The sequence below is a fragment of the Bufo gargarizans genome, chromosome 7 (genome assembly GCF_014858855.1).
Source record: "Bufo gargarizans isolate SCDJY-AF-19 chromosome 7, ASM1485885v1, whole genome shotgun sequence".
NCBI classification, from domain to species: domain Eukaryota; kingdom Metazoa; phylum Chordata; class Amphibia; order Anura; family Bufonidae; genus Bufo; species Bufo gargarizans.
The window spans coordinates 85,321,928-85,336,911 of record NC_058086.1 but is presented as its reverse complement, the minus strand read 5'-3'; the positions used below and the strand labels follow the sequence as shown (position 1 = coordinate 85,336,911).

The 14,984-nt window shown below is 44.4% G+C and overlaps 1 protein-coding gene across 4 annotated transcripts in view; it reads right to left on the bottom strand.

The window, feature by feature from the left end:
* TCF20 (transcription factor 20) overlaps positions 1 to 14,984 on the bottom strand; it is a 183,279-nt gene that overhangs the window by 79,234 nt on the left and 89,061 nt on the right. For 2 of the 4 annotated variants that reach the window (XM_044300531.1, XM_044300530.1), the window contains one exon: positions 2,173 to 7,576. In XM_044300531.1, coding sequence (XP_044156466.1) covers positions 2,173 to 7,557 — 5,385 coding nt within the window. In that variant the 5' untranslated portion in view covers positions 7,558 to 7,576. Of the gene's footprint in view, positions 1 to 2,172; positions 7,577 to 10,150; positions 10,275 to 14,984 lie in introns of those variants that run through there. The other 2 variants (XM_044300533.1, XM_044300529.1) reach the window with 2 other exon arrangements.

Sequence of the window (14,984 nt, the reverse complement as noted above, 5' to 3'; positions counted from 1 at the left end):
TACCCCTATGTAATGCAATCTATGACATACAGATATGTCATCGCAAACGGGTTTTAACGTTCAAAGTTCGTCTCCCTGGCCACCTAACAAAGCCCTTGAAAAAAAGCTTCTGCTATGTTTGCCAAAGTCGGTTTAACTGGGTTTTTATTTATGCAAAAACAAGGCGGCCCAGGTTTATTTAGGTGTCTGCAACTAGAATTTTTCTAAGTAGTGACCTAAATTGGAGCAACTACCATAGGTTTTCTACAACTCACTTGAAGTAGTGATTAGCATGGACTAATACATCTTTTAGAACGAAAACTGCGCTACAACAGACGTAAAATTCTAAATAGTAAAGGCTGTATTACAGCAGCTGATTCTGCAGGCAATTGTCAGGAGGGAAGCGTTCCTCCCTGGCAAACGCCTGCCAGCTAGCGGAGGAGACCGCTTCTATGACATCTAGCAATCTCCTCCACAACATGGAGAGGAGCAATAGTTATCCCCTTGCTCGTCTTCATGCTGTCTAGTTATTTGCCAGCAGTAGATTGTGATTAGACAGCATGCTGAAAGATCACAATTAGTATAGATTGGTATGACAGGCACACTCATAAGTTACTGCACGGAATAAATACAGAGACAATGATGGGGTTTAAAATTGTGTGCTTATTCATATCTAAATAATAAAAGTTATTTTATATTTTTTTTTAAAGTTTTTTATAAAAGAAATTTTTGGCAAATTAGTTGTTGGGGATGGGGACTCTTCTCTCTTGAGTGGCTGTTCAGTTGATATGTGTAAAAATGTGGTGCTTATTTGTTGTAAAGGTTGGCTGGGGTTTAAGGTGTGTGGGTACTTGTGCCGGATGGTTCTTGGTTAGGTATTAGGTGTTGTAGAACTTCAGTGCGGTGTGTGAACTTTAGTGAGGATATGTGCATATAAACACTTTTTTTTTTTTTTTATATATAAAATAACTTAATATTTATATATAAATAAACACACAATTTTAAACCCCATCATTGTCTCTGTATTTATTCCGTGCAGTAACGTATGAGAGTGTGCCTGTCATAACCATCTATACTCATTGGGCCAGATTTATCATTAGCTCAGGTCAGAATAATGGAGTGAAAAAGTCTCAAAAAAGTCCCAAAGGCTAAAACTGCGCACAAATTTCTGCTCTGCACTATGCTCGCCAGTTTTCTGAAAGTGGGCGTGTTTTCTTATGTAAATTAATCTCTAGACAGATTTACTATTGGGACTTTTTTTAAAAAGTCGCAAAAAAGTCGCAATTTCACTCCAGTGAGGACCATGCTTATCTTATGAGACTTTTTAATAGAACATGCGACTTTCATAAAACGTGCAACTTTTTCATAAAGATGTGCGACTTTTGTAAAGCTGCTTACTGACGGATAAACTGCTACCGTCAAACCACATTTATTACAGTCTTAAAGGGCCGATCATAAATCTGACTTGGCTAAAACTGACTTTAGCCATATGTGAAAGTGGAGTGAGCTGTCAGAGTCATGATAAATCTGGCCCATTCTCTTTCAACTCGCGGCCTCTGGGTGTGCCGATGACAGAGCACCTCACTCCATATTGCTAAATTGGTAAGCCACTGTACAACATACCTATATTTGAAAGATCACAATTGCCCAATGAACAAGCGTTTACTCGTTCATCGGGTAATCGGCAGCAGTATTACACTACTAGATCATCGCTAAATCATCCTGCATAAAATCTGCCAGTCTAATATAGGCTTTAGACAAAGGTGTCTAGCCAGGCAGCACATTTATCATCCAGCCTGAGCCAATGCGATAAACATCATGCAGGTCTAGATAACCTGTCTAAGCTTACACCATTTATATGATTAGTAAAACTCACCCAGTGTGCTGCAGGATTCAGATGTAGAGTTTCTCCAAGTCAGGTTCCTAGATCCAGGTCTATACACAGATGTTCTCGCCCTGACTGCTCTTTAAAATGTACTCCCAGTCCAGTAATTTTTCACTCCTACCCCCAACACTTATTTTTGTCTCTGCCTTTTAAAGTAGATCTTGGCTCTATTTCTGTACATGTCCATATGAATATCTGTTATCTTATTTATTAATTTGTAAAAATTATGACAAATTAATAAAATTACTGCAATTAAAAAACACAATACTAGCATTAAACAATACAAAACAATACTTTAGATCACTTACCATTTCTCTGGCAACATCCAAAGCTTCTTGTAATCCATACAATCGTCCACAAACAAAGTAGACACCATTGGCCCAAAGTACGCATGCCTCATGCATCCAGAATTCATTGTTGACAAGAGGTAGCTGAGGGATCTGAAATCCTTGGTCAGGGACTGCATCGACTGATCCACTAGAATCCAAGGAGACCAGTTCACAAGCATCAGTGGTCTTCCTACGGGAAGGTACAGCATGTCTTGAAGCAGCACAGTCTCCAGAACGATTTCGGCGTTTGTAACGGGGGTGTGCAGACAAACTGCGTTGTTCCCTGGCTTGCTGTGGCTCCTCCTCCTCTTCATCAGAGTCACTCTTAGAACCATCTAATGCATCTTTATGCCGAACCTTCACCTTTTGGGGCGTTTCGGATGACTTTTTGGGTGGTGGGTTTTTGGACAGAGTAGATGCATATTCCTGTGTATAAAAAGGACCAAATAGGTCACCAAGATTCTTGTAGTTTGCCCATTTTCCACAGAAACAGCAGACAAGGTGTCCAACTGACGCAGATTCTGTGACAGCTGGTCCCTGGACCATAAAGCTTGAGGAAGGAAGAGCTTTACTCTCAGAAGGTTGTGGAGATGTGGCTCTTTGATCTTTTCGTGCAGAAGTTACTTTTTTCCATCTCTGTTCCTCCTCTTCAGCATTGATGATGACACAAGACAAGCCCAATTCCTCCTTGCTTTCCACATGGATATAAGGGGAAAAGGATTTGTGTTTGGTCTCAGTTTTGTCAAGGGTTTGACTGGCATATTTTAATTTGATCTCTGGTTCTATGGGAGCTACTATAGGAGCTGCTTGCTTACCCCTCCTCCTTCTGGCAGTTCCAGGTTGCTTCCTCCTTTCCCTTCGCCTCCTTTTTGGCTTAGGCTCAGATTCTAATCCTTGCTCTGATACTGAAGGTGTTTGTTGGGGAGGAGGAGGAGTTTCTAGGACTGTTGAAATAGTGGACTGAAGCTGCTGTTCATCTTGCACTTGCTGCTGAACATTCTGCTGCTGTTGTGGCTGAAGCTGCTGTTGTTGCTGAAGCTTCTTCTGCTTGTTGACACTGCCAATGGGACGACCTTTCTTTTTTCCAGATGGAAAATATCCTTTTGGAGGGGTTATAGTTTGTTTGGGGTTAACAGGGTATGGTGCATTAACTACCTTCTCTTTATCAGGTATCTCATGAGGTTGAAATTGTGGCAAAGAACATTTTTGTTCCAAAACTGGAGAGTTTCCCCTGGTTTCCAAATAATGGTTGGAGGATTGCTGCAATAAAGATCCAGATTGTGGGAGTTCTTTGGTTTCCATAAATTGTTCATCAATTTCCTTTTTAATCTGTTTGTCATCATTACCAGGCCAAGCTTCAAAAGACTTTGGTGAAAGGCTTTGAATTTTTAAAACCTCATTGTTAGAAATGTCTGGCACAGGATCCACTGTTCTTTCAGCGGTCTCTTCCATGGAACAACCCCCGACCTCAGAACCCCTACCCTTGAGAGATAATATATCATCAAGTGTTACAGCCTCAACAACACTCTCTGAGCTACTTGGTGCGGTAGCCCGCCGAACATTAGGAGATGTGATTTTCTGCACTATAGCTTCCAACTTAAGACCCCTACCTTTGCGAGGAGGGAGAATTTTTGTTTTGGTTGGACTTGAAAGAGTCACTGCAGTGGGGCTCTTCTGCTCAGGACCAGATTTGGATTGTTCTTCTGTGATGACTAAAAAGTCATTTTCATTTCCCCTTGGTGACCGAATGTGTGATGCAAGTGTTCTGTCAGAACTTTCTTTTGAAGAGGTAACAGGACGTATTTTGTCCTCAGATAGGGGTCTCTTGCTTGGAATGGGGGAGATGAAAGACCGTACTTTTCTTCTCATAATTAAGGGGTTATGGTGTGATGATTCTTCAGGTCCTGACTGGCGATGAGCATTACACCCAGATTTAGAAAGTTCATTTGGTTCACTTTGTCTAGGGACAAGTGTTTCAGAATCCCTACTGGGGCTGAATGGCTTTTGATTTGCACTAGCTGGAGATCCAGCTTTCTTTACAGGAGAAGACTGTCGTCCTAGATGCCAACCTGTAGAGTCTCCCGGAGGAGTTTTTTGACTACTTCGTTTGAAGTCCCCAGCTGTTAAAGTGGAAGTAGTTTCACTCATACGTATTTGGCGGCTGAAGTCTATATTGGTGGGTTCATGAAATGAACCTGGTTGGCTATATGCTAACCCTTCAATTTCACTCCTACCAGGACTTCGAACATGAAAGGGCTCCTGTCTTGGGCTTTTTCTCTGTAAATCCTGACGATGCTGTGACGCTGAAAGTATAGCTTGAGCAGAGCTTCCCAACCATTCTTTGTATTCCTCCTGCTGGTACATCTGTCTTTTGTAATGCAAAGAAGATGTAAATGATGGATGAGGCTCCCCATAAGAACTTGTTCTTGAGTTAGTATGAAAACCAAGGGAAGAATTATCAGCATTCTGAAAAAAAGCAGAGTACAAAGCCTCTCTGCTTGCCCGCTCTGAAAGACTCATTGCTGGAGTCATGTGATGAATTTCTGATGAGCCACGACTTCTTCCTGGAGACAACTTTAACTTATCACTAAGATCTTGAGACTGTGCAGGTGATCTTCCTCGAGATCCTACTCTCCCAGTACCTCTTTTGGGATTAGATGAACGTCCATGTGAGCTATAATCTTGGTTGGAGTCATAAGTCATGGATCGTGGACTTGCATTTCCTCTAGGGGATTCTTTAGAGCTGTATGGGATACATTGTTCCCCTGTTCGTTTTCTGACCATCTTTGAGGGCTCATTATCTTCTACCTTAGCAACTCCACTTTGGCTACTTGACTTTTCCAAAGACAACATTCCGCTAGGCAAAATAACAGACTGTCCAGCTCTGCTATCCTGTGATCTGTCTTGACTAGATGAAGCATGATGCAAGCTAACTGGATCACGCACAAGCTGCCTAAGAGGGGAGATGTCACAGATAACAGATCTTCTTTCTGAAGGACCACCACTGGGTTCATGACAGGAAGCAGGTGTTTCACACTCATACTTTCTGGTATTAGAATAATCTGCCAAATTGATCTGTTTGACTTCTGATGTAGGCTTCCTATCCCACTGTCCCCAATGTGAGGATTCTAAATGTGGTGCTAAAGTCTTTCCGAGTATGCTGCGATTAGGTTGGTCATTGGCCTGACTCATAAGAACATTGGGCCTCAATGGTACCTCAGCACTTTCAGTAACTGAAGGCTGCTCTTGTGCGTTTCTTACATATCTTCTTTCTTGTTGATGGTGCCCTTGAAGGACTTCCTGCAAAAGGCTTGGATACTTATCATTTCTTCCTGTTTTCCGTTCACTCTGTCCCCCAAATGTCCCTGTATCAGAATTTTTAGGTTGTTGCGGCACACTAGAAGTATTTTGAGAATTAGAGGGTGCTTCCTTAAAGCCAAATCCAGCTTCTACAGGAGATTTATCAGTTTCTATTAGGGGTACATTAACTATTGTAGTAGAGCCAGCATCAACCATATTAGGTTCTCCATTCTGACAAGTCTTGGTATCTTCCTCTTTTCCAGTTTCAGGCAAATCAGGCTCTGGGGTTGGTTCATCATCATTAGTAATGTGGGTTGGAGCCTCATCAACTACTTTCTCTGATCTATTTGCCACAGTTTCTGTTGAAACAATAACTCCAACTGACTTTTCACTTGGCTTGGAAATTTCCTGAAAGGTTTCTGCTGGTTCAGGCACTGTATCAATATCTTGAACTACAGTCTTTCCTGAAGGTTCAGTCTGCCAAGTGTGGACAGGTGAAGGTGGTTTCTCTGATGGAGGCCCCTTGTAACCTGCTTCTGAGCTGGTGCTCTGGCCACTTAGCTGTCTTACCCTTTCACCTGGATCACCTGAACTACTAGAACAGCTGCCATCCAATGACTCTGCCATTGGGGATTTCAGCTGCTCTTCAGCTTGGGATGACGTTTCAGAATTGGCACAGCTATCAGTTTTCCGAGAAGTCCGTTTACCACCCTTTTTGTGAGGTGCTAAGGCATCAGAAAGCAACATATGTTGAACTGTATTAGGCAAGTTAGCAACCTGGCTGCTGAGTGCACTAAGACTACTTAGACCTGGATCTGTTAAACGCTTTTCATGTGGACCGTCTACACCATAACCTTTAAAACTGGCGATTTGTGTGTTAGGACTTAATTGCGGCATCACTGGCAATATACGGTTTCTGGATTGAAGTGGGACATTTCCTTGACCACACTGAATGTTTTCACCACTGGTCATCAGTGGGGATGGTGTGGAGCTGCAACTTGGAGACTGTACTACAGAAGCAGCTGGAGAAGGATTTGAGATGGGGCTAAAGTTCTGCTGGAACTGCATAGGTGATCGTACAGGAACTTCAGATTGATTATACTGTCCAGTCTGATTTTGAGTAAGTAATTTAGAGGCGTTGGAGTACTGCATTAAATGAGAAGGGTTCTGCTGCTGCTGTCCTTGACTCCCTCCTTGAGGCAACTTAGCTGCCTCAAATGTTTTTAAGTGCTGGCTGGTATAAGTACTATATCCTTGTTGAGTCCCATAGGAGGATGCAGACATATGACTCTCATATGGAGAGCTGGTACCACCAGGGCTGTAGCCTTCATAGTTTGTTCCAGACTGTCCAAATCTCTGAGTAGGATAAGAACTAGATGATGTTCCTGGTGAAGACTGATAATGTTGAGCAAACTGGCCCATTCGAAGGGGATATCCAGAAGGAGAGTTCAGATTGGCAGAACGCTGAATTTGCTGTAGATGTGAGGTTCCTGTGGATGCAGGTGGATTACCAGCTTGAGAAATAGGCTGATGTGACTGATAAAGTTGATGTCTAAGCTGCTGACTTGAAACATGTGGTGAATACTGTCCACTACCTGGAGAGAAGGACCCAGGAAAATCCTGCGAGTACTGAGAAAGACTAGCTGAAGAAGAATGCTGTCCTGCAAATTGGCTGTGGTGACCCTCTCTCCCATAGTGACTGCTGAAGCCTGTGCTGCTGCTACTGCTACTGCTATTTTCTTGGGGTGGACCATAACTTTGCACTGGACCAGGTAGTCGACGCTGCTGTGCCTGCCCCCCTGTGGTGCCTGCTTCTTTGTTGCTTAGGTAATAGAAGTCACCCGATTCTTTGCGGTAAGCTTGATAATTTTGTAGATTAGAATTTTCTCCTGGAGCTACAGCAGTAGGAGTGGCTGTCCCAGCCCTGCGTCCTCCATAGCTGCCTTGGAATATCTGAGCCTGTTGTCGGGGGCTGTATTCCTCCAACCTTGAAGGTCCATGAGTTTCTGGTGGATAAGATGAAGGGTTTCCATGGTAGTTACTCTGCTCCCGGAAGGACTGCATGGTGCCAAGCTCTCCCTCCCTACAAAACAAATAGACAAAAATACATTTTACAACTATTGTTGCCAAGTAATACAGGCTATTAAGCATTATTTAAGAAATGGCTAAAATGGTTGTCCAGAGGAAAAAAAAATATAAAAAAATAAAAGTAATTTTGTTAGTTTGCAAATAAAATGTAATAATGTGCAAATACATTGTAATTTTGAAAGCAGCACAGTTATAAGGGTATCCACGGTGGTAGGGAGCTCCACTATCTTTAAATGAGGGAAGAGTAGTTTATAGCTACGGATATCCCGCCTTAAGTTCCATTTTACTCAAGCGTAATATAATAGCATATGCCAACCCCATCCCATCACAGTAAAGTAGTTTAGCATAGATCAATCTCTATAGCCAGTTGGTTTGCTGCCACTAATCAGTGCTTTGCTCAGCAGCTGCTTCCGATCCGTGATCACTTTCAGCAGCTCCAGGGCTGCTGCTCATGTTCTGGATCTGTTACATAGAAGTGAATAGAGATGCAGAGAAGTGGCCAGGCTGGGCGCTGCTGCCTGCTCCTGAGACCCCCAGCCACCAGAATGAAGGCATGGAGAGACCGCACTGCGCAAGCGTGTTCACCACTGTTAGAAAGCAGTGGTGGCTGTAACCCCTGATAAGCAGTAAACTAAGTTGATATAAAAAGCATCAGAGAAAAGGAGGGGCCCATGTTCATTTGTGCCCATATTACTAAGAAAAATGTTTTACTATATGTAAATGAGCCTCTAGGAGCAACAGGGGAAGACGTGTTGCACCTAGAAACCCTATAGAGTCTCTCTAGAGTTCTCTCTGCAACTGCCATGCCGTTTGCTTGATAGAATCAGGCAGTGAAACGTTAATGACACCTGGCTATGACTCCTAAAGTCAAAGTACAGGGGATTCGTTAGTTGCAGAGACTCTAGGTGAAAAGGCACCCAATAGCTCCTAGGGGCTCATTTGCATATATAACATTTCTCTCAGTAATGCAGGCATGTATGAACATGGGACCAACCCAGATGCCTTCAGCTGCCAACCGCACGTGCAAAGGTCAGCCAGTCTCATAGGTACAAATCTGCTGACAGATGCCCTTTAAAGAGGAACTGCCACCACAAAAAGCAATGTAATCTGAAAGCCTCATGTTAGGCCTAGTTCACACTTCAGTTATTTATGATTACATTTACTACTGTACCGATACCTGTTCGCAGGAAGTGGAAAAAAAATGTAAGATATAAATGTATAAAAGTTATACTGAATCTTTTCCCACAACGTGGTGCTGTCAGGTTGCATTGCATTTGGTGATGACAGGTTCTTTTTAAAGGGAATCTGTGACTTGTGACCTCCCCATCAAACTGTCTGCACAGACATGTAGCTGTGGTTCACCTGATTAGGGTTACTTTCACACTCGCGTTTTGGGCGGATCCGTCATGGGTCTGCAAAAATGGATCCATTACAATACAACCGCATGCATCCGTCATGAACGGATCCGTTTGTATTATCTGCAACATAGCCAAGACGGAGCGGTCATGAACTCCATTGAAAGTCAATGGGAGACGGATCAGTTTTATATTGTGCCAAAGAAAACGGACCCGTCCCCATTGACTTACATTGTGTGCTAGTTTCATCAGACGGACACCAAACCGCTGCAGGCAGTGTTTTGGTGTCCGCCTCCAGAGCAGAATGGAGACTCATCAGAGGCAAACTGAGCGGATCCTTTTCCATTCAAAATGCATTAGGGCAAAACTGATCCGTTTTGGACCGCTTGTGAGCGCCCTGAACAGATCTCACAAACGGAAAGCCAAAACGCGAGTGTGAAAGTAGCCTAAAGAAGCACTTCAGGTTTTATTTTACATATAATTCTAGCTCACCACCAGTTTAGCAGTGCAATTTGTTACACCTTAAGGGGGCGCATTCACACAACCATGTGGATCTGAAAAAAACACGGACCACACATGGCCACCACCGTCATAGAAAATGCACAGTTGTGGACAAGAATAGGACATGCTCTATCATTTTTGCGGGGCTGTGGAACAGAACTACAGATGCAGACAGCACAATGTGCTGTTCACATCTTTTGCAGCCCCACTGAATTGAATGGGTCCGCTCCCCTTACGGTCGTGTGGATGAGCCCCAAGTCCGCTGTATCCATTCATTTCTCTTAATTAGGGCAACCTGGCCAAGTGACCTGAAGTAACCAGTTTGATAGGTCTTCAGGCTATGGTCACACTTTTGTCATGGATCTGTTTCAAGTGGAAACACACCAGCCACTCACTCGCCCAGTGGCAGACGTCAGGGCCTGGCATGTTTGGATCCTTTTGTTCTCCGAGGAGATGGGGGACTATGGCCTGTAAATAAACCCAGGTACACACGGGGGCTCCTGAGCCTCAGCAGTGCGCTCCCATCACTAATGGCTAAGCATTCGCCTTCTGCCAGGGTAATGTACGTGCCGAGTACAGCCCCGCTGCTAGCGTCACGTTGTCGGTGAAAATGGATGCGTAGTGCAGCGGCGGCGGCGGCGTATTGTTCAGCACTGTTCCCCGCCGCAATGGCGGGTGACGAGCCAGCGCCACTGCACGCGTTCTGTCGGCACCTCAGTGTGCAGTCAGCGCGGCCGTCCATGTTCTCGGTGCCCCTCTCCAGCGATACCTGCGAGTCCTCCTCTGCTCTCTAGCTCTTTCTCATCAGTTGCACACACATCACGGCCATCCTCTGACATCACTTCCTGTATCTTTCCTAAAGTCGCACTTTTTCCCCCTTCACCTAGCTTTATTGGTAACGTGCAGACTGGAAATGGGGGCAGGTACAGCGTCTGGGTCGCCGCCTGTGTACGCCATTGTACTGTATGAAAGGCTTGCTGAAGCCTAAGAAGGGGCTGTCTTCACTCATAATACAGCAGCGTAGGGGCAAGCAAGAGGGCCTTCCAAGGAGTCTGGGGAAATGCCATATATCCTCTGCCAAAGCTGTACAAGGTTGGGACCAAGAAAAGCAAGAGCGCATCCGAAAATTATAACATTATATATGTATGTATATATATATATATATATATATATATATATATATATATATATATATATATATATACACACACACACATACATACATACACAAAATAGCACTAATATATATTATATATACATACACACAATAGCACCATAGATACTGTATATAACGGCAAGATAACCTAACCATATCTCATATAAAAGTACATTTCTGTCTGTTCTTTATGCACTGCCAAACAACTGGATGGATCTGCACCAAATACATGGGGTGCTGTGACGGTCATTGTTAAGGGGCGTGGTGTTGTGAAGGGCACAGGCCACTGTGCAGATCAGTTAAGGGGGCGTCTGCTATGGAGATCAATGTCAAGGGGGCAGAGCGCTGTGGAGGTCACTGTTTAGGGGGTGGGCTGCTATAGAGGTTAAAGGGGTTCTGCAATTTTAACTGATGTATAATCAGCATCTGATCGGTGGGGGTCCCACAACCGGGACCCCCTGCCGATCAGCTGTTTGAGAAGGCAGCGGCGCTCCAGCAGCACCACAGCCTTCTCACTTTTTACCACTGACCCAGTGACATCAACTGGCCTGGGCGGGGCTAAGCTCCATTCAAGTGAACAGAGCTTAGCCCCGCCCAGGGCAGCGATACTAGTCGTGATGTCACTGGGCCTGCGGTAAACAGTGAGAAGGCGCTGCCTTCTCGAACGGCGGGGGTCCCGGGTGTCGGACTCCCGCCGATCAGAGGATAGATCATCAGTTTAAACAAAGTGCAGAACCCCTTTAATGTTAAGGGAACAGAGAGCTGTAGAGGTCAGTGTTAAGGGGACTTGGTAACTTAAGGGGGCGGGGGACTGTGGCGGTCACTGTTAAAGGGGTAGGCCGCTGTGGAGGTCAGTGTTAAGGGGGTGAGCCGCTGTGGACCACACACACAAACATTAAATGAAATATAGTCTAAATATACCCGTGCAGAGGTGTTATTCAGGAGTCAGACAGACCAACCACGGTGGGCGACCAATGGTGGTGATCGTACCTACATGATCCCTGTCACAGAGTTCAGTCCCTGTTGCTCCCAGGCTGGCTCTTCGTCAACATCCATCGATGAGGGGGACACGCGATTACTGCAGCCAATCACGGGGGCAGCGGTGACCTTCTCCCTTAGGTCACGACAACTGGTTATGACAAAAGGAGAGGAGGTCCCTGTAGCCTGTAATTAGCTGCAACAGTCATGTGTCTCATTGACAGATGTTTATTTAAAGGGAATCGGTCACCAGTTTTATGCTGCTAGATTCTAACAGCTCCAGCACATGTCAATGAGCCCCCATATTCATGAGCTCACGGCTGTCCCTGCCCACTTGCTGCTGATTGACATTTTTTTTCCCATACGAATCAGCAGCAGGTGGGGGGGGGGGGGGGCGCCATGAGCTCATGAATATTCGGGATGCCTCATTATGCACTGGAGCTGTTCAATACAAGGATGGGTGGGTCAGTTAAAGAAAGTGCTCCAGCGTTTTGCTAAGGAGACCTGTCATTAGTTTATGTTACCCTTAGGACACCATAAATCTGGTGACAGATTCCCGTTAAGAGTCTGTCACCTGAATTTCACTACTATAACTAAAAACATTGCCCCACAGAAGATTCCAGACACATCCCAAGCATACCTGTGTCTGTGCCCCACAGAAGATTCCAGACACATCCCAAGCATACCTGTGTCTGTACCCCACAGAAGATTCCAGACACATCCCAAGCATACCTGTGTCTGTACCCCACAGAAAATTCCAGACACATCCCAAGCATACCTGTGTCTGTACCCCACAGAAGATTCCAGACACATCCCAAGCATACCTGTGTCTGTGCCCCACAGAAGATTCCAGACACATCCCAAGCATACCTGTGTCTGTGCCCCACAGAAGATTCCAGACACATCCCAAGCATACCTGTGTCTGTATTCAATGTCCAGGAAAAGCACTTTAATTCTGCTGGAAAACAGCTCCCAAGTGCCCAAAGCAAACCAGACTGAAAAGGGCTGCTTTAGTTGCTCATATCTTGGGATTGGTAGCCACTACCAATGAACCTGACCTTGTTTAAAAGCTGGCATGCCAACCTTTCAAACTATACCAGAATTATAGCATTATATCCATTATCCACTATAATCAGAAGATATAGCTGTTAGAAATCGAATCAGCAGTGAAAGTTGTTTTTTACTTTCACTTTCAGCTGGGCACCTAGGGGTTTTCCAGCAGAATAAAATTGCATCCAGGTATGTGTGGAATGTGTCTGCAATCTTCTGTGGGGCAGTGCCCTTTGTTATATTGGTGACAATTAGGTGACAGACTCCCTTTAATCGGGGAGGGAGAGCCGACCTGGGAGCGCGAACCTGGCAGTGGGGGACCTGGTAAGTATGATCACCACTCTGGGAGTTCTGCGTTACTCCTGGATAAACCCTTTAAGGTGATTTTTACATCTCATAGGGGTTGTCCGGCAGGGCATTGGTAAAGTGAGTGTTGGAGACAATACGGTTCTGTCTCAGGAGTGCCAGCTGGAACATACCATCCACAATTGGGTCCAATAGGATGCTTACCAGCATTAAGACACATTCACACCTGCACTTATTTCCGTTGTTCTACTCCACTACGCTTATTTTCACAGGGGGCGAGTTTTTGCAATGGATAGCATCTGGGCTGAACCAATTCATTTCAAAGGTTATGTGCACATGAGCATTGTTTTTCACCGACCATCCATCCAATCGCAGCATATTCTACCTTCAACCGTTTTTCATACGGGACTCGTCCATTCAAGTCAATGGATCATTGAGAAAAAATGCATATGCATGGTATCCGGATGCAGTCCGTTTTTCACTGATGGTTGATGGGAGATGCTTTGTGTGTTATTCTTCAGCTTTATCTCACACATGAAAAACGGATGCAATCCTGATGGAAAAAACAAACACTGAATGCGATCAAAACGATTATCTGTTTTTCACTGACCAGACCGACACATTCCGTATCACCCATGTGAAATAGGCCTTAAAGAAGCAGAACAGAAATAACGGAAGTTCAGGATTCAGCACATAACAAACCAAGGTGAAACCGAGCCAAAACAAAATCCCATTGACTCCAATGTAGTCCATTTTTTTAAAAACTTTGTCTGCTCTTTTTGGCAGCACTGCTGAGGCTTCGAATGAAGCCTCCAACACAGACATGAACATGCCCTTAGGCTGACAGACCTAATACACTGCAATACAGAAGTACAGTATTGCTGTGTATTTATAACAGATCAGAAAACATCATAGTCTAGTCCACCAGTGGACTAAAAAAAAACAAGTACAAAGTGAACGTTATGAAATAACTGTCAGAATTGCAGGTTTTGGTCACCTTAACTAACCCGGCAAACAAGCTCTGCCAAGAGCCGACGAAAAATGTAAAAAAAAGTTCTAGGTCTCAGAATACAGTTACAGAAAAATAAAATGTTACCGTCTTAAAATAAACATATTTGGTATCTGCATAATCACACTGACTGACAGTATAAACACGTTATTAATTCTGCATGAACAGCCCAAAAATGTAAAACAAAAAGAACAAAGTATACAATTGCAGTTTTCTCCTTCCCTGATCAAAAAGCGATATTTACACCAAAATAGTGGCGATGAAAAAATACAGCTTAGGCTACTTTCACACTAGCGTTCGATCGGATCCGTTCTGAACGGATCCGATCATAATAATGCAGACGGAGGCTCCGTTCAGAACGGATCCGTCTGCATTATATTAGCAAAAAAAAAGCTAAGTGTGAAATTAGCCTGAGTGGATCCGTCCAGACTTTTACATTGAAAGTCAATGGGGGACGGATCCGCTTGAAGATTGAGCCATATTGTGGCATCTTCAAACGGATCCGTCCCCATGGACTTACATTGTAAGTCTGGACGGATCCGCACGGCCAGGCGGACACCCGAACGCTGCAAGCAGCGTTCAGGTGTCCGCCTGCTGAGCGGAGCGGAGGCTGAACGCCGCTAGACTGATGCAGTCTCAGCGGATCCGCATCCATTCAGACTGCATCAGGGCTGGACGGAAGCGTTCGGGTCCGCTCGTGAGCCCCTTCAAACGGAGCTCACGAGCGGACAGCCGAACGCTAGTGTGAAAGTAGCCTTATCCCACAAAAATAAGTCACCGTTTGGCTACGTCCAAAGAATAAATAAAGTTCTGAATTTTGTAATGATTTAAAATAAAAAAAATTGCTAACCCCTTAATGCAAAATGTTGTGCACGTAATGTCATTTGCATGCAAGGAATGTATGGAACAAGTCTGCAAAAAAAAAAAAAAAAAAATTAAAAAAAGTACACGGACGTCAGGAAAGGCCTAATACAGCAGACACCTGGTTGCAATGGCTTCTTTTGTTCTATGGATTGGAAACCCTGTCCCTGTAAGGTTCCAATCTGTT